The sequence below is a fragment of the Physeter macrocephalus genome, chromosome 12 (genome assembly GCF_002837175.3).
Source record: "Physeter macrocephalus isolate SW-GA chromosome 12, ASM283717v5, whole genome shotgun sequence".
Classification (NCBI taxonomy): Eukaryota; Metazoa; Chordata; class Mammalia; order Artiodactyla; family Physeteridae; genus Physeter; species Physeter macrocephalus.
Window position 1 is genome coordinate 62,607,549 of NC_041225.1, and position 19,745 is coordinate 62,627,293.

Consider the following 19,745-nt stretch of genomic DNA (forward strand, 5'->3'; position numbering starts at 1 on the left):
TAACAGTTATTAGTATTTTATTATATTTCTAGACTTTTCCCTATATAAGAAGTGTTATGTATAATACATTTCCATTAGAATAGGATTATACTGTACTCTTTTGTAACATTTTTACTCTCACGATTATCTTTTCATGAATATATTTGTTATTGATATTAGCTAACATTGACTGCTTACCATTGGGATAGGCCTGGCACTAAAGACTTTACAGAAGTTGGGGGCTTCCCTGGTGGCGCAGTGGTTAAGAATCTGCCTGCCAATGCAGGGGGCACGGCCTGGAGCCCTGGTCTGGGAAGATCCCACATGCCGCGGTGCAGCTAAACCCGTGCACCACAACTACTGAGCCTGTGCTCTAGAGCCCGCGAGCCACAACTACTGAGGCTGTGTGCCACAACTACTGAAGCCCACGCGCCTAGAGCCCGTGCTCCACCAACAAGAGAAGCCACCGCGATGAGAAGCCCGTGCACCGCAACGAAGAGTAGCCCCCGCTCGCCGCAACTGGAGAAAGCCCGTGAACAGCAACGAAGACCCAACGCAGCCAAAAATAAATAAATGAAAAATAAATAAGTTTATATTAAAAAGAAGATTTTACAGAAGTTATCATATTCAATCCTCCCATTAACTCTGTGGGGCAAGTACTGTATTACCACTTTACAGATGAGAAAACGGAGGCTAATCAGGTTAAATAATATAAACGTACAGAGCTGGCGAGTGGCCCTCTGTCCTGCAAGGAGAAGGAAGATGAGGCCTGCTGGTAGCCTGTCCTGGCAGGATTAAAGAGGGAATCGGGTTTGTGCTCAGTCCTTTTTAACCCTCAGCAGGTGTGCACGTCGGGACATCAGACTGAAAGGTGTCTGGCTGACTGTTCTTGGGCTCTAGTGGCATGTTCGATTTTTACGGTGGAAATCACTCTCTGACACGAAATGGGATCTAAGGTCCAGTACTGGGCTTCATTGTCTCTAAGAGCATTTTATCCAGAAGCAGATCTTCATCTTGTTCTCCAGAGGCTTTGACACAGCCACCTGGGCCACTGGCCACAGCTTCCTCGCCCTTCCCTCTCCGTCCCTGGGCATTCACGTCAGTCCCCAGATAGCCCTGGACCAGGTCCCAGGCATTGCCAGTGGATTGATTCAATCGGCAGGGCTTTGCTCAAACCCCACCCACGTGAAGCCCTGTTGTGGACTCCATGGCGCGCAGGAGGGGAAGGCGGCTGAGAAGACACGAGACGCGTGAAGGCAGAGCTGACAGTACAGAGCTGACTCTCCGCGGCTCAGGTGACTGGCGTGAGCCCGCGTCAGCTCATCGGGAGGGTCTGGTCGTGCCGTGGGTGGGGAGTCCCGGGGATGTCGTGACCAGGGGTGTGATGGGATGACAGTGACGTGCTAGAGACTAACCCCTGCCTCTCGATGTAGGAGTAGCTCGGAGAGGAGGAAGGAGAAGTCCCGAGATGCTGCCAGGTGCCGGCGGAGCAAGGAGACGGAGGTCTTCTACGAGCTGGCCCACGAGCTGCCCCTGCCTCACAGCGTGAGCTCCCACCTGGACAAGGCCTCCATCATGCGGCTGGCCATCAGCTTCCTGCGTACACACAAGCTCCTGTCCTCAGGTAAGGCTGCGGGCCCCCGGGCTCCTTCCCCACGTGTCCTCGCACGCAGGAGGCGCCACTGGGCCCGAGTTGGAAGGCCACTGGCGCAGAGGGAAAGTCTTCCTCCCCAGGAACGTCCACTCTGCAAACCTTCCACCCACAGAAACGCCATCATTGGCGCTTTGTTCTCTTTCGTTGAACATCTTTCCAGCGGTGGCCTTTGCAGTGAATACAGCCACGGGCTGAAGAGCAAGGGCAGGACCAGGGGAGTGCTTGGAAGCTGAGGGGACAGAGAGGGCTGCCAGAATGAGAGCAGCTTTTGCTGGCTCCCCAGTTCCTGTGCTCTGGCTGTCAGACCCACACTCCAGTCTAGGGTGAATGAATCCTTAGGAAGCATCTCAGTGCTTATCCGTGGGCCACTTTCTCCAGAAGCGGAGGTGTGCCCGTAGGATCTTTCCCTCTTACTAGCCAGGATGCCAGGCAAAGTATTCAGTGTCTCTGCTCGTAGTTTCCTCATCTGTTAAAAGGGGTTAAAATACTTACTGCGTGGGGTGTCTTTAAGCATTAACTGAGAGAACGTCTGTAAAGCACCAGACCCAGCCACGCTACTCTCCGGGGAGCCCCTGACAGGTAACAGTCTCCCATCAGAACCAACTAATTCTCACCTCCCCTGATAATCTCTGCAAGTCTCAAGTTCACAAAACTTTTTTTTTTTTTTTTTTTTTTCCCCCTCAGAGCTCACCTTCTTCAAAATACCATTTCCTGTTAGTCCTGACCAGAAAGAGGTGGCCTGGGGATTCTACCAGTGTCAGGTCTGATGCGACAGTCCCCTCTAGTCTGCCAGTCTCTTAACAAAACCAGGCAGTGGGCAGTGCCCCTCCGCACCCCACCTGGCGGTGGCACGGCAGGTGGCAGCATCCAAGGTGGTGAGCAGAGGAAGGAGGGCAAGGAAAGGTTCTCTTGTGCTGGCTTTTCAGTGTTCCTGAGTGAGCCGTGTGCCTTGGAGTGGGGTTGACTCTGCCATCCTGTCATGAAGTGGCTATTCTGGGAAAGAAACCCAGAGCAGAGGGCATCTAGTGTGAGGCGGGGAGGCCAGACCGGCATGTGCTATTCTGGGCCCTGGAGCACAGGAAGGATATGGGGGGAAGACTTTCAGAAAGTAGGATGACCGCTCAGTGGGTCCAAGGGTTGGAGGGCTAACCCTGGACTGCAAATCTAAAGAGTCTCAAGAAAGAGCAGACAGGAGGGAGAGAACCCAGGGCGAAGGCTTGCTCTATAAATACTTTGAAAGAAACGGTGCAAGGCAATGGCAGACTTGTCATCCTAGATGCTACAGGAAGAGGGAACTATGGGCTGAAGTATAAGAAAGGCTCGGAGGGGCCATCGCAGGACACGTGTGTACTTTTTTCCTTTAAAGAAGCTCGTCCTCCAGGACAGGTGGGGGCAGTGTCCGGTAGTGTTGGAATCATCTTCACATCTGCACAGAGTAGGGAGTGGAGGACTTAATGACTAAACGGAGACCCCCTGCCCACACCCAGAAGCATCTCAGCTTCCCCATTACAATACTTGGGATTCTCCTCTTAGACACCGATTTCTTTGGGTTTGTCGCTGCTTCCTTCCACCACCACCACCCCTGTTCCTCCACCAGCAGCGGGCCCCGAAAGAAGTAATACATTAGTCCTGGGACATCTCTCTGATTGAATTTGGACTTGTGGGATGTTTCTCCTCATTTCACAGATGATGAGAAGTGAGGCACAGCAAAGTTAAGGTTGCTCCAAGTCACACATTTAGCACCTGGAGTTCAAGTCCTTTTGAATCCATGGGAAGACAGACAGACATGGAGGGCAGGAGCATTCTGTAAACCTGGTCGGGCGAAGATGTCGATGAGGGCTGAGGACTGGGGGAAGGGGAGGGTCCTCCCTTGGAGGAGGAGCCAAAGTTAAACAGAGGCACCAGGGGCTAGCCCTGAGCATTGGGGTCTGCAGGAGGTCCTCACACACTCAGTGACTGTTTCTACCCTTGCTCTTGGTGCACGGCCTTGGTTTCCGAGCTCTCCCATGCATAACCGTCCCCCTCAGTGGTTCAGGGTTGGCTTGGACAGGACACGTATTGGAGGCTCTGAGCACATCTGCCTGCATGTGTGCTGGCGTGAACCCCCTGTGTGCCAGATATACCCAGGGAGATAGGACCAGAGTGGCCACAGCGAGACATCAACCCATCCCCTCCCAGGGCGGTTGCAGGTGTGGAAGCAAAGTGCCTGTGCTCTGGCTGGGCTTGGCCCTGGACTGACCAGAGCCCTCAGTGTGTCAGCTCTGGTCCTCTCAGTCCCGAGGAAAGAAATGACAGAAAAGGATAAAAAGTGTCCACGTTTGGCCAGCTGGTCCGGGCGTCCTTGAAGGAGCAGTTCTCATAAAACATGCATCACCTGGGGGAGGAGGAGATGGATGGCTTTCTGTACCTTCTCTTCCAGGCTGCTGCCACACATTCTTTAGACCAATTGTTGTTATCGTTTTTAGGACTTGTACGCGAGACAGGATCTTGTTCTTTTTAAATCACATTTTGCTTCTTCAAAACATGCAATGCAGCGAAAAGGAGTACAGGATTTGTGGACAGTTGGACCTGCCCTGGAACCTCAGTCGGGCTGCCTTCCTTCTCTGCAGCCTTGTGAAAACCTCTTGACTACCTTTGAGCTTTACTTTCTCATCTGCACAAAGAGGATACCAGTACTTACCGTGGACATTGGATATGAAAGCCCTTTTCCTCTTGCCTGCCACATATGGGCTCTCAGTAAGTTATAGCTTAAGAGATAAAACTTACTATGAACAAGCAAATTGGTTTATAATAAGTGTAGTCTTCTGGAAAAAATGATGTAAATGAAAACCCAATGTAAACCCTTACTGTCCTCTTACCACCTTCTAGCAATTTCTAGCAAAATGCAGAGTTGCCAAGCTTTCCCAAGTCAAAACAAACCACAGATCCATTATTGAAGCATTTCTAACAAAGGTGAGCGCCAATGTTGGCTCACTTTATGATAGGAAATAGCTGGTTGCATACCTCAGAGTTCAAAAGGCTAAAAAAGACCAGGTTTTGCTTTAGAAAAGTTTCTTCTTTACTTAGTAACACGTTTCCCTTTGATTTTCACAGTAGGCTGTTCTGTGTGGGAATGTTGGAGAGGAAACCTCAATGCTGAGAAATTCAGGCTGGGAGTCTGGGCGGCCGATTGAGATTTGTATCACAGGAAGCAAACTGAAACAATAGCTTTATGATATTAGCTTCCACGCTGGGCCGAGAACAGAACACACTCTGACGGGAACATCAGTGGAAATACCACTTGATTGTCTTAAATCCTCTTTCAAGAGGAGCTTCACAAACTGTAACCAGATGAGGTTCACTCCTGCATTCAGACGGCCTTAAACAGTGGTAGATATGCAGAGCTGGCTTTTCACTATAAAATTGATTTTTGGCTTCCCCCATACTCATATGAGGTAAAATCAAATTCATTTTACATGAGAGCTAGAGGTCAATATGCAGCAAGCTTTCTAAGACAAATGTCAGGTTTATTATTAATTCATTGGCATTTGCTTAGTGAAGACATCAGTCTTAATAAGAGATTATGATTTCCTCGTCTCTAGACTACTAAGGGAAAGACATTAAAATGTGGGACAAGTGATTTTAGTTTTTTGCCGTGACCTTTTCATGCAAGAAAGAGCGAGACCAGAGGGAAAGCTGTGGAGGCAGATATGGTTTCTGGTGCCCTCTTAGGTCCGCCCGTTCGGACTTCTTTTCCCAGGCTTTCACCTCTACTTTTTTTTTTCTTTTTTTTTTTTTTTTTTCTTTTTACTGTCTCACCCCCTTGCCCCACTCACCCTCCAAACCAAGGCCTTTTTCTGTCCTGTTTCGTGAAAAGCTGAGAGGCTGATTCATGCTAGGATGTTAATGGCTGAGAGCAGCTAATCATACAATCTCTTCTAGAGATGCTTTGTTCAGATCATTCCCTTAACTTAAACCAAAAAAGTCTGGTCAATCAGCAGGTACGTACTGACCCCAGCCCAGCGCGACATCTTATGAAGGGTAACACAGAGAAGTGAGATGGGATCTGAGTTATGCACAGAATAAAGGAATGAATTTCTAATGGTGGACTTTCAAAGCCCTTTGGGAGGCCTGCAAGGTCAGATAAAACACAGTGCCTTCTGCCAAAGATGTGAGGGTAGCCCAAGCCTACTACCAGGCCATGGTGGAGTTTAAAGGTGGGGCTAATGACCCAGTAAGTGATTCAAACATAGTTTCCTCATGGCTTGACTGGGTCTGCTTTTGCAGTCAGCACACCCAGGGCCGGGTGTAGTTGTGGGTCTGTGGGCCGGAGGGAAGAATTGGTGTAAAAGGAAAGCCCTTTCGTTGATAACTACCCGGTGACACATCTGCACGGCACATCTGCACCAGGAGGATCACATCAGGCTGATTTGAAGACTAGTCAAAACACTCCTGGCACTTCTCAGACTAGGAACAGGGGTAAAATAACCCTGGTGGAATAAAAATGCACCCTGACCAGCAGCCCTGGGACGATCTGGCCCCGGAGGCCCGGTCGAGAGCGTTTGCCCTGCCACCCTGCCCGCTCGCCCCAGACGCCCAGCTCCTGATGCCCCTCGGGTCCCGTCCCCCCTCCACCCCCCGCGTGGTGCTGCCTGAAGGAAATGCGCGGTGCTCCGGAAAAAGTGCTCCGAAACCTCAGCCCGCGCATATCCTGGCTGTGGGGAGTCATCAAAGCCTGTTTACCGGGGCTATTTTTAGCATTAAAGAACCTTGTTGTGCTCCTGGGCCCAGCATGCTGCATCTCTGCAGAGCGCCTCTGATCTGCATGACCCACCTCTCTTCTTTGGGGTCAGACCCTGAAGGGTCCTGGGAAGCAAGTAACTGAGACCTGGAGCCCAGGGCAATTTAAAGACCCTGTTGAGGGTTTATGGAGCACCTACTGTGGGTTCCTCTTTATTCGGCACCAAGGGTTTCTTCTGGATTGTTGTGCAGCCTTACGGCGGTTCATCTTTCTCTTCCCCACCAGTCTGTAGATTCCTTGAGGGAAAGGATGCTCTTACACCTGACTTTCCCTAGGACAGGACTGAGCATCTAGTAAGTGTCACTTGTTGACAGATGACCTGATTTCCTGCTTCGTGCCCAGCACGGGGCAGACATGTAGCAGGAGCGCGATAACTACGTAGTGAATGAAGGAATTTTCTATGTGCTTAGCACTGAGTCAGAGATTAATGATCCAATCAGAAGATGTGATGCTCCCGAGAAAGAGCAGGGGAGAAGGCAGAGCCATCTTCAGCCGGATGATGTGCCTGAGCCCCTGGCCCCTCGGGCGAAGGGCTGCATCTGGCCCCGCAGTTTCCACCCTCAGCTCCAAGCTGACAGCACGCTGGCCAGGTTCCTTCCGAAGCCCCCAGGAGGATAGGCAGGTGCTGCAGGAGCAAAGCCTTCCACAGACGAAAGAGGCCTTGCTGTCCCAGGGTTCCTGGGGGCCGGCCTGCTGGCTTCCTGGCCCCCCAGCCATTGTGACTTCAGTTCCAAGATGTTCTGTTTCCATTCGTGGGCCCTGTGCACCCCTCTCCCTCCCTCCTGGAGGCCAGCTGGCCAGCTGCTACAGCCAATTTCGCCACCTCCTGGAAGCAAGTGTACTGGGCACGGATGGAAACCAGTTTGGCTGTGTCGGAACTGTTAAAAAACAGGAAATTTTAAGCAGAACTATTTCCTCTGGGCCTAGTTAACCCAAATAGGGTTGTCTTGGGATTACTCCAGGTTTTGAAGTCAGCGTTGCCACTGAGATCAAAGACATTGAAGAGAAGAAAATCTCAATAGGCCAGAAATCACAGAGCTGGCCTCTGCTGTCTGGAGAAGGTGCTCACCTCTCTGGTGTGATTTTTTTTTTTTTTTTTTCCGACACGCGGGCCTCTCACTGCCGTGGCCTCTCCCGTTGTGGAGCGCAGGCTCCGGACGCGCAGGCTCAGCGGCCATGGCTCATGGGCCCAGCCGCTCCGCGGCATGTGGGATCCTCCCGGACCGGGGCACGAACCCGTGTCCCCTGCATCGGCAGGCGGATTCTCAACCACTGCGCCACCAGGGAAGCCCCTGGTGTGATTTTTAACAGTGCTGAAAACCTCTCCTCACCTATCCCCCAAATAGGTCACCACCTGCCAAACTTGGTTGATTTTCCCGGCATTAGGGTCGCTCGTAGGACCTTGAGTTAAGGCAGTGATTCTCCACCTGTGGTCTTAGGGCCACCAGCATCCACATCATGTGAGAACTTGTTAGAAAAGCACATACTCAGCCCCCAACCTGAGACCTACCGACTCAGGAACTCTGGGCAGGGGGCACATCCAGGGTGGCTCCATGACTCTGTGTGACCTGTGCGGTCCCGCACAGAAGGGCCCTGGGCATGGTTTAATGTTTCAACAAGAGGCCCCACATTCTTACTTTGCACTGGGCTCGGAAATCCTTGTTTTAGCAAGTTTTCTTGGTGGTTCTGGTGCACGCTCCAATTTGAAAGCACTGAGTCAAGTCATGGTCTCTCCTGAAGCCCTTGTTTAAATATAGGTGTTAACCCAGAGCACGAACACTGGCCGAGGCACCACCCACACCTGGAACTTTGGTTCACTATCATCAGTTCAGCTAACCAGTTAGATGGCAGGCGCCCGAAGCAGGGACCAAGTGTGGGTATGTGTGTGGTAAAAAGGCCATTCCCAGACAGTCTCCCCTCCCATAGGCTAGCCACCTGAATCAGGTTATGAAGAGGAAAGAATGTCCCTCATTTCACTCTACTATTTTAGCAAAACAGAGGGAAGTCACTAGGCTACTACTCTGTATGGCCCAACTCTTGGCTCTAAAGGCTGGCCCGTCCCTGGGCAGCATGAGTGACCTCGGCACATTCACCGATCATATGTCCTGAAGGTGGATGGTCCACAGTGGTGCCACTGAGGCCCCTTGGTAGGAACATCTCCTAATTTGGATTTGTTCTTCTTGAGGAGTAACAGCATATGGCCCAGAGCTTAAATTTAGGAGCTCCAGGGAAAAGAGAAAAGAGAACCAAATAAATCCAGTGCCCTTACAGAAAGGCCCTTGAACCTCATTTCACAGCATCCATGTGTCCCTTGCCAAGTGGCCCATAAATGCATTGCATTTTGCATTCCCTAGAACAGTCTCAGTTTGAAAGACTCCTTTTTTAGTTAAGTGAATGTTAACTTTTATAAGGGACAAATTATTCTCTAATCCTCTTGTTCTGTAAATTAAGGGAGGCATACTGGGCTTGATGTTTGTACTGGATGAATACAAATTTTTATAAGTAAATGTATATTTGGAGTTCAGTAATGAGCTAGGAGAAGCAGGGCTGAAATGAAGTCTGTGGTCTGAGCCATAACAGCCAAGGGTCTGGGGCCTGAGAGCTTTATTTGCTGGGACAAGAGCTGAGTCTGCCTTTTGCACATAGCAGAGGTATACTTCATAGGCCAGGGTTCCTCAAAGCGCTTGGCTGGGGAGTGGACACCTTCCCAGGTTGCCCCTAGCAACCACCTCTGCAGCCTGCCACCAGCACAGCAGCAGCCTCCTCACGTGGCTTCACACCTCTGGCCCTCACTCCGAACCGCCTTGCACGCCACTGCCGGATGAATCTCCCCAAAGCAGTGGTCTGAGATGCCACTGCTCCAGGCCACTGGACCCACCTCATGAGGCCAGTCGATAAGTCTGGGAAATGGACCCTCCTCTTCAGCCAGGTGGACCTGTTCTCCGTCCCTGGAGGGAGCTTTCTCCAGGCTCTGCCACCTCCATGCTTTCCAGTGTTGGCCCAACCCACTAGGCCCAGAAAGCCCTCCTTTCGTTTAACAGAGCGAGATCCCCGTTTTTCGTGCGTGTCTTCAAATGCCCTTCTTCAAACAGTTGTCTCTGACCACCCCAAAGCGACCCCCTCTTCCTATGAACCCTTCAGCACTTACTGTCTATATGCCTCTGGGGTGCCCAATTCTGTCAACCTGAATTTTTTACTGAGATTTGTGTCTCTGTGTGCCACGCAGCCCCCGTCCAGGTTTTGAGCAATCTGAAGGCAGTGACAGTGTCATAGAGGGGCAGAAGGGAGAGAGAATCGTGACAGTTGGCACGTTTTAGGCATTTTACATACGTATTTAATCCTTACAACTCAAAGAGATGGGAATTATTCTCTCTGTTTAGCTGATGAGGAAACTAATATTCAAAGAGGTTGTTACTTACTCAGAGTCCTAATAGCCTAATAGGAGGAACAGTCCAAAGCCTATGAATGGTTACGAGTGTGGCTTCTGTATTCAGCTGCCTGAGTCCACTAGCTACAGCCTCTATAACCTTGGGCAAATGACCTAACCTCTCCAGGCCTCATCTGTAAGATGAGACAAAGAAACAGTACTTACCCCACAGGTGTCTTGAAGATTATATAGCATGCTCAGCGCAGTACCTGATATGCTGTCATTGTTCAACATCCATGAGGGAAAATTATTGTTCTGACTACTCCTGTAACTGCCTTTGCATCTGTGACCCCTACTGCTGCCACTGGTACCACAAGCATGCGGCCACAACAACCGTACTGCCCGCAAAGCTCCTGTCAGGGTGTCGTCCTCTGCGCAGTGGGGTTCATCAAATGCCTGCCGCTTGAGCCTGTGGTGGACACTTAATGGTTGGCAGTGTGCGTTTCCCGAAAAATGCACTTAATGCCTTTGAGCCGTCCCTGGCAGACATCCGTCCATGCCAGTCCCGTCTGCTTTAACACACTGATGCAAGCCGTCCAACCCCTGTGTCTCTTTCCAGTTTGCTCTGAAAGTGAGCCTGAAGCTGAGGCTGACCAGCAGATGTACCTGAAAGCCTTGGAGGGCTTCATTGCCGTTGTGACCCGAGATGGCGACATGATCTTTCTGTCAGAAAACATCAGCAAGTTCATGGGACTCACACAGGTGACACCCTCCTCTGGCTCTTGCAGAAAGGGAAAGCGTTTCCACGTGGGGGTAGAAATTTAGTGGAAGGTTCTGATCCCATCCCTCCTGACCTCTCCTTGCATATGCCCACCCTGCTTCTCTCTGATTTCAAGCCTCAAACCTCAGGAACACACTGAGAGCCCCTGACATTGGGCTTAGCATTGCCGATGGCCACCCTGGTGGACAGCTCTGCCGACTGGATTAACAGACCCACCCTTGTGAACCACATCCGTCATGAAGTCTGTTACACCGGTGTGTCTGTGGACCTGTGGAGTGGAACATGAGAAGACCTGACTTAGCCTCCTCCCTCTCTCCAAATGTGAAAAGGGGGCCCAGCTTCCTCTTGGAGACGTCTTCTTCAGTGTTAGGAATAATGAAGCCCAACCTTGTTTTTGAAACAGGTGGAGCTAACAGGGCACAGTATCTTTGACTTCACTCATCCCTGTGACCATGAGGAGATCCGTGAGAACCTGAGTCTCAAAAATGGTAACGTATTCTTCATTGCGTTTCTTTCCTTTTCACACCACCTGGGAGGGGATCTGCCTTACCTTTGTCTACAAACGTAGGATGGTTGGAACATGGCCATCATGATCCAGAAAAAACTAACATCCATAAAAAACCCAGCAGAGCCTAGGAGATGATGAGATCGAGGGCCCTGGAAGGACCTAGTACTCAGAAGGATCTCTTGCTGGCTCTTCCTGGGGCCTGATGTCACACTCCTAGGGCACTCCTTCAGGTTAGGACACTGTCGCCAGAAGGTTTCATCACCTGAGCATCCAGTATCTCTGCCAAATGACACCACCCAGACCAATCGGCTCATCTGTGCCAAATGTTCCTGGGAGTTGTTGTGGTTGTCTCTAAGACAGTTGTGTAACAGACTGCCCCAAACATAGTGGCTTAAACAGTACTTTTATTAGCTCTCATGACTCTGCGGGTTCTGTGGGTGGTTCTTTTGCTCCATGTGATGTCAGGAGGCTGGACTTGGTGGGCTGACCGGAGGGCTCACCCACACCTCTGGGACCTTGTGGCCGGTAGCTGGAGGCTGGGGCTCGGCTGGGATGCGGGCACGGCTGGATCTCCCTCTCACTCTGTGAGGTAGCGGAGCCTCTCCCTCTCCCTCTCCACATGGGGTCTCCAGGGTAGCCAGACTTCTTACACGGCAGCTCAGGGCTCCCCCAAAGTGCAAAAGTAGAAGCTGCCAGGCTCTCCGAAGGCTTAGTCCTGAAACTGGTTACACCACCACTCTGCCCCGTCCTGCTCTTAGAGTGAGTTACAGGCCAGCCCCATTCGCTGTGGGAGGGAACTACAGGAGGCCCTGAATACTAGGAGATGTGGCTCATTGGGGCCACCTTTAGAGACTAGCTACCCTGGGAGCCAAGGAAGGAATCTGGCCTCCTGGTGATGAGAAATGGGACAGGTAGTTTTTGATGGAGAAGAGATTTATAAGGTCTCGTGCGCTGCACCCTCCCTGTGGGGCCTCCAGCAGATGCCAGTGGATTGAAGGGCCTATACAAGCAGAAAGCACTTTGCAGTGACAATCAGAGCTTGCTACTTCATCTCTTGTAACTGGGGATAGTCGAGCAAAAGCACAGATGGGCATATTGTCAAGTGGACTGACGCTTTGAGAAGAAGGGGACTTAATGACTTTCAAGGTCCCTTCTGAACCTGAGAGTCGAGCTCTGCCCTGGGCAGACTGTGCCTGAGTCTAGACGTCCCCTTTTCTATCTCTCACCTGTCACTGCCATGGAGTGTGTGCTTGTCCAACCTGAATGACAGAGGCAGTGGTATCAAGCCTGCAAGGTTTTGCTCTTATTACCACACATGCTGCAAAAGCAGACACTTCACTGGCCCACTTCTACCCTTGTTACAGACCGAGCCTGCACAGGGCAGGATTACCACCACCTCTACCCACCCCACCACGGCCTCCCCACCCAGCGCCTCTGCTCTCCCTCCCGAAGGCCACCTGGCTCCGGGCGTACACAGGCTGGGGAGCACTCTGGGCTGTTCACTGTCTTCTCTGTGCCGCTGAGAAACTCTTGTTTGGTTCTGTGAGGAAGGGGCTGCCAGAGCTTCTGAATCCCTTTCTAAAACAGGTGCTGGAAGCCCGAGAAAACCAAAAAGTCTCTTTATTTCTTCTCTGCTCTGGAAACCCTTGGGCCCTTGGGTTCTCAGTCTTAGTTCAACCTCTGACCCTAGTCTCAGTCTGATCATGTGATCTGAACCGAGTCACTTCATTGCTCTGTTCCAGGGAGTCTTTCTTTTCAAAGTGACAGTATTGGACCAGGCAAAGTCTAGGACCTTCCAGCTCTCAAGTGCCATGATTCAGCAGGACTCTACTCTGTTGATCCGAGTAGAACCTTAGATCTCTTGGTCTCTGGGTTGAGGACTTGGGATCCAAATCAGTGAATCAGCAAAGCCTTTGAAGGTGCCGACCTGAATGATCTGTAAGCACCGGGTTAGTGCGAGCACCCAGAGAAAAGATAAGGCTGCGAGGCTGGTGTGGAAGGCTTTGAAGGCCAGGAATTGGGCCTCGATCCTCTTCCTTGTAGACAGAGGGGAGCTGGTGGAAGTTTTGGGGCAGAGGTGGAGTAATCTGGTTGGAGCTGTGTTTAGAAAGATTAACCAAATGGCAGAATGGGGAAGACTCAGAAGTTAACAGGTCAGGAGGCCACGGCCCTAACCCATGTCACAGCCACAAATGAGTCCCTCCAGCCCACTTCTCAGCACCTGAGCTGGGGCTGGTGCTGTGTCCAGGCCCCAAGATACAGGAAGGTCTCACGATGTGCAAACCCCACTTGTGGGAATTAGAATTGTAGGGAGAAACATAATTGAGTATGGGAGAGATGGTTTTATAATCATGATGGAGGAATATTCTTTCTTTAAAAAAAAAAAAAATTCACCATCTGGTCTATTACTTAGTGGGCTCTCCTAGGGATGTTTAAGATAAATTCAAAGGTGCCACAATTCATTCAACACACAGTGATTTGGGGCTGTGTCACCCAAATAAGTCACAGTGCCCTGGGGGTTCAGGTGCAGAAGCTGGTGGCCATGCCAGAGGGAGGGGTGTGATTATTTGAAACAAGGCTCTGGGTTGTTCTGAGATGCTGGGCAGGGGGCAGGAGTGTACCTTGGAAGGTCCAGGATGGCAGAATTTAGACATGGACGGGGGGCTCAGCTGGCACTTACTGCATTCATCATTTTTTTTTTTTTTTAAACAAAAAGTGGGAGAGGTTCTGAATGGCCAGGCTATCTGGAGACTATAAGGAAGGAAGCAATCTTGGTTGTCTTGGTGATTTATTTAATTCTGGCTGAGAAAGGATATGATCTGTGTTGAGTGAATCCTCAAGGTGAACTTGCTCACTACAGGAGATTTGGACCAGCAGTCTCTCTTGAGCCTTGACCTATGTCACCTTAGGGAGAAAGCAAATGGTGCAGGATCCTGAATGCAGCCATTGCAGGTTGAAACTAGGGCACTGGAGGGACAGGAATGAAGAAAAGACAGGGCTGTCTAAGGGACATTTCCAACCCGAGAGGCTTATCCCCTTGGAGTAATTGTGGTCTCACCCAGACTGTCCCTTGGAATTCCGTCTATGGAACCTGGGCCCGCCCCGAGAGAGGTTTGCTGAGATCACGGCCGATGGTCACTCATCGCCTGGCCGCTCTGGAGTGCAAGGTGCGGTAGGAGATAACACACTGGAACAGCCCCGACACTTCAGCAGTGGGAGACAGGCTGGAGATGAGCGAGCCTTGGTCCACAGCCAGGGTGGCATGGAGCATTCAGGGCAGGCTTCGCGTGCTCAGAGAGCCGCTCCTCGGAGAATAAACACACACACGCGCACACACACGTGTTGCCCTGAAAAACTGCCCCCCCTCTGAATACAAACACGAAACTTCAGCTGGCTCCCCTACCCTTCTCTATCCAGGCTCTGGTTTTGGGAAGAAAAACAAAGACATGTCCACAGATCGGGACTTCTTCATGAGGATGAAGTGCACAGTCACCAACAGAGGCCGCACCGTCAACCTCAAGTCGGCCACCTGGAAGGTAGGACGTCAGGCCTGGGTTGGAGTCCCGAGTGCGCCCCCCCGCCCCTGGCTCTCGGCTCCACGTCTGACCCTCCGCGGCTGGTCTCCAGGTCCTGCACTGCACGGGCCAGGTGAAGGTCTACAACAACTGCCCCCCTCACAGCAGTCTCTGCGGCTGCAAGGAGCCGCTGCTGTCCTGCCTCATCATCATGTGTGAGCCCATCCAGCACCCGTCCCACATGGACATCCCCCTGGACAGCAAGACCTTCCTGAGCCGCCACAGCATGGACATGAAATTCACCTACTGTGACGACAGGTGGGGCCTGGCGGGGCACGCGCGTGCGCGCATGTGTGTGTGTGTGTGTGCGCGCGCCTGTGGTTGGGGTGTGGGTCTGCGGCATTAATGTTGTATTGCTGGGTGCAGGTCACTGTTTCATCCCATCAGTGCCACCAAAGGGTTCCTCATACCCTATTGGGCTGTCCCCTGTTGTCACAGCAGAGCTGATTTGGGGTGCCGCTGCTGTCATGGTGGATCGCGGTGGTGTGTACATATTCCTCCACATGTGTGTCAGGCTCCTAGGAAATCTCCAGGCCACTCTCCCTCCCCAGGAGACGAGGGTCCAAAGATCTCCATTAGCACCCCCAATTCGGAAGCCAGCTGGGAGCTTTGGTTTCTGGCCTGGAAGCTGCCCTACGGCTGCGTGGCTCCTGTGTGTTCTTTTCAGTGAATGAGCTCTTTCCTCGGCCTTTGCTCCTCCTGTGTCACCTCCATTCCAGCCACTGTCCAGTCTACTTTGGAAGGCTTTTCAAGGAAGGGAAGTAAGCCAGACCCTAACCCCCAAAGCCAGGCCTCGCTGGAGACTCTCTTATGAGAGAACGTAGTGGTTAAGAGCCTTGATTCAGTGAGACGGCCTAAGTTCCAATCCAATGGGAAGTGTTCGGTGTTAGCTGTGGTCCTCACCCTAAATTGCTTCTTTATTAGAGTAGTTGAAAGAGCACCTAAGACTGCACGTGTAATCCACGTCACTCTGGTTTCAGCTTGAGGAGAGGCTCGAAACAGGTGGGGAAGAGGCTTGGGTTGTTGTGGAGGGGGCGGGAGGGATAGCTCTGACTCCCGCCTGCCTGTCCTCTGCCCTCCCCTCTGTGCCTGGGCATTGGGAACATGGGCGGATCGGGAGGTGGAAGGAGGAAGACAGGGAAGGATAGATGCCGTGGGCAGTGGCTGCCATCAGAGAGGGAAGGACAGGCCGGGAGCAGGGGCTGGGCCGGGCAGGCCTGGCTCGAGGAGCTGCCACTGCAGTCTGCTGACTAGTGCATGACCAGAGGTGGCTTTCAGGGATCTCGCCACCTGACCCCAGATTGCAGCAGTGTCCAGAGTCACCACATTTGTCCAGAGTCATAGTTTTTGTGGCAGCTCTTTGCTCCTCCAACCTCTCCCCTCTCACCTTCTAGGGTTTCTCCAGAAACCCTGAGATCTCAGCTTCCCCTTCTCTATAATGCAGATGAGAATACCGTCTGCACCTGTTTCACAGGATCAGCGTACGATGAGATGATGGCTATGGAAGCGCTCTGAAAACCACAGACCCCATAACTGATGGGAGGCTTTTTGTTCCTGCTGATGTCTTGCTCCCTGTTTTTGCCCTCCCCCAAAGCTAGTCTCCCCACTAAACTCAAGGGGCCAAGACTACTTCTGGAGGCATGTAGAGGCTGGGGGCCTGGAAGGAGAGACCACCAGCAGGAAACTGCCTCACCTTCCCAGCCAGCCAGCAGGAAGCCAAAGACCCCGGGAGAGAGCTCCTGCTCAGCACCCCCCAGGCCTGCCCACCTTTCTCTCTTCTGCTGCATGTCCCATGGGTGTCTGGATTTCGTCATGGGTGCGGCCCTACTTTCCAGCCTCAGCTGGGTTTCTCTCCCCTGATTCTAGACTGACCTGGTGTTGGCTGGTGCCACTCCAGGTTTAAGAACTTTTGTAAAAGTGTCCTTGAGTCACTCCTGTCCCCATAGTGCTGGATTCAAGGCTCTTGGAGGTAGTGCATAGTTCCAGATGTAGAAAGAAGCGCTCTAACCTCATAGGGAGAAAATGTCCCGTGTGAAGACTTGTGTCCTGAAACTTTGACACAGTCAGCGTTTATCATGGCTGTGCATATTGTCATTATTGTGATACAAGGATAATTAGAGAGAGAGAGATTATTCCAAAGGCAGGCACCTGAGAAATCCATGCTGTGTGTAAGGTTATTTCTCGGAGGTAGTCTTTGTATTCCAAGAACCATCCTGGGCAGAAGATACAGTTTTGTACTGTGCACCCCTCTCCGTAATCTTCTGAGACAAGAGAAATCGTGCCGCGTAGCCCGCGTGTCTCCAGCTTCGAGGTGGGGTGGGGTGGTGCGGTGCTCCGCATGCCTTAGCCTTGGAGCGGCTGGAGCAGTGCAGACAGTGAAAGCTGCGTGGGAGGCACAGCCCTAATGTGACCCCAGAAGCACTGGGAAAACCCTACTGTTCTAGAAAATAACTCCTCATCCCTAGATAACAGAAAAGAAGGATTTTTTTTTTAACTTAAGACTTTGATCCTTGTTAATGTGAAGGGGAAAAAAATCCTCTGGAAAGGGTAATTTGAAGTTATCCCTCATTCATTATCTTGTTTTGAATGAATTTCAGGTCGTTTCTTGAAAGCATCTAACCTTTGGGTAAAAGGAAGAGGGGACAATAACGTGAGCAGTTGGGTGCCTAAGAGTGGAGAAGACCCTCTTCCCAGAAAGGGGAGGGGCCCTGCACTGACTTCTTAGTTTGGTTCGGGGCTGGTAGGCAGAGTCGATCCTGGCTTGACGGAACCTGTGATTTAGGGCTTTGTGACTCAGAGTGTGGAGGGTGATACTGCTTATAAGGTTTGCTAGACACAGTGTACTTTCAGCAGAATCTTGCCTTTCAAGAAACCTAATTACATGGCCCCAAATCTGAATTCAGAGGTGCTGGAAAGATGGATGCAGAGGCATCTAAAGACACAGAATGCTGTGCCACACAGAAGTTGTGTTTAACGGATTAGCAGATTAGTTAACAAGGGCACAGACATGGCTTAGACAGTTTATAAAGTGACTGTTTTAAGTCCTTAATACCTATGTGTTATTTCTCATTGCCTTGATGAAGACTAGGATTTTTTGGTTTTGGTAGCTTGTCTTGTTTACACTTTTTGTATTGGGATGGGGAGGGATATACACGTATTCATTCTCTCTCTCTCTCTCTCTCTCTCTCTCTCTCTCTCACACACACACACACACACACACACACACACACACACACACACACACACCCCTCTTCCAAGATCAATGCTTCAAAAACCAACACTTACATATCATAGCGGGGTAGGGGGCATTCCATTTTACTCAGGGAATTCACTAGATTTAATGACATTTGGCACACATGAGGGGCTGCGATTTCCCATAAAGGGATTTATTTTCCCAATGGGAAAGTTAGGAAGAATCTGATGAAAATGTAAGGCAAGTAGAACCCACAAAATCACTTTTGAGGCTGTTTGGTACTTTTTCTTAGATGTATTGAGACCACAGGCATAAACAAACAACAAAAAAGAGAAGGATCATGGAGAAAAAGACAGGGGAGAACAGAGAGGAAAGGGGGGAGCGACCAAAAAAATAGAAAAGAGTAATCTTGTGTTTAAGTCTCAGGTTTCCAAAATCAACTGAACCAGAAACAACTTATTCTGAGACATCTGAAGTTGAATAAAGGAATGCAGATGATTCAAAATGCATTCATCCTGCTCCTCTTAACAAAGGGTCAGAGGACCATGTTAAGTCCTGTATTAATGATCTGAAACAGCAAATATTGTTAGAAGTGAATTCTGTAACAATTTCTATGTCAGTCACACTTATATATACAGTCAATTGCTTTAGATAGGGGGAGTAAAGTTGAGTAGCAGGTTTAAAGAAGAATATCCTGATTATCAGTGTAATGGATGATCTCGTCTCCATTTACGATTCAAATAGAGGTGTTATACTCTGTCTCCTAAAATGAGCAGCCAATTAATGAACTGTTATTTATTGAGCATCTGCTATATATCTAACCCAGTGCCAGAGACTAATTATATCAAAGAAGAAAAGAGATGATTCCTGATCTCCAAGAGTTTGGAGTTTGAGACATGAGCAACTTAATGAACCATTCACCCAAAAGGAAGACAAAAACTGTTCTCAAGTAGTTTAACTTTAAAATGGGGGTGGTTCTGGGACTTCCCTGGTGGCACAGTGGTTAAGAATCGGCCTACCAATGCAGGGGACACAGGTTCGATCCCTGGTCCGGGAAGATCCCACACGCTGCAGAGCAACCAGGCCCATGCGCCACAACTACTGAGCCTGCGCTCTAGGGCCTGCGAGCCACAGCTACTGAGTCTGTGCACCGCAACTACTGAGCCCATGCGCCGCAACTACTGAAGCCCACGCGCTCTAGGGCCCGTGTGCTGCAACCACTGAGCCCGCTTGCTGCAACTACTGAAGCCTGTGCACCTAGAGCCCATGCTCCACAACGAGAAGCCACCGCAATGAGAAGCCCGCACACCACAACAAAGAGTAGCCCCCGCTCATTGCAACTAGAGAAAGCCCGCACGCAGCAACGAAGACCCAATGCAGGCAAAAAATAAATAAAAATAAAAATTAAAAAAAATAAAATGGGGTGGTTCTTAAATTCACGTGGAGGCGCCATCTGGTGGAGAAAGAGAATAACTGTGAAAGAAGCCAAGCTATCAAGGAGAGTGGGGCAAATCTATAATGCATATAATCCCACTGTGATTTTGTGTGTTTTATGAGTCTTCCTGTATGTTAGAAATAAATTATAAAAGCAAATTATGTGGATGAGAGAAGTATCACTGGGGGAAAAGTTATCATAACAGTAAAATTTTTCAAATTAACAGGGTCCTGTGATTTTTACAGATAAAGAATTTGAGGGCAACCCTGTTTTGTCATTGGGTTAAGGCAGCATAGGATGTAATAATATCAGGAGTTACAGTTTGATAAGATGCCTGCGTTTCAAATTCTGTGGATCAAATATGTGATGAATTCTTTTTATACGAAGAAGTTAGTAATAGTGATGATGATAAAAGTGAGGAGATAGTTGAGGATTGTAAAGAGGCTGTCAATAAAATTATAGAGAGCCATGAG

The 19,745-nt window shown here is 50.4% G+C and overlaps 1 protein-coding gene across 1 annotated transcript in view; it reads left to right on the forward strand.

The window, feature by feature from the left end:
• Positions 1 to 1,254: 1,254 nt before the first annotated feature.
• EPAS1 (endothelial PAS domain protein 1) overlaps positions 1,255 to 19,745 on the forward strand; it is a 40,322-nt gene continuing 21,831 nt past the window's right edge. Inside the window, exons 1-6 of the mRNA XM_007105118.4 lie at positions 1,255 to 1,274; positions 1,413 to 1,603; positions 10,400 to 10,542; positions 10,965 to 11,049; positions 14,487 to 14,605; positions 14,697 to 14,902. Of these exons, the coding sequence (XP_007105180.2) occupies positions 1,555 to 1,603; positions 10,400 to 10,542; positions 10,965 to 11,049; positions 14,487 to 14,605; positions 14,697 to 14,902 (602 nt within the window). The 5' untranslated portion in view covers positions 1,255 to 1,274; positions 1,413 to 1,554. The remainder of the gene's footprint in view (positions 1,275 to 1,412; positions 1,604 to 10,399; positions 10,543 to 10,964; positions 11,050 to 14,486; positions 14,606 to 14,696; positions 14,903 to 19,745) is intronic.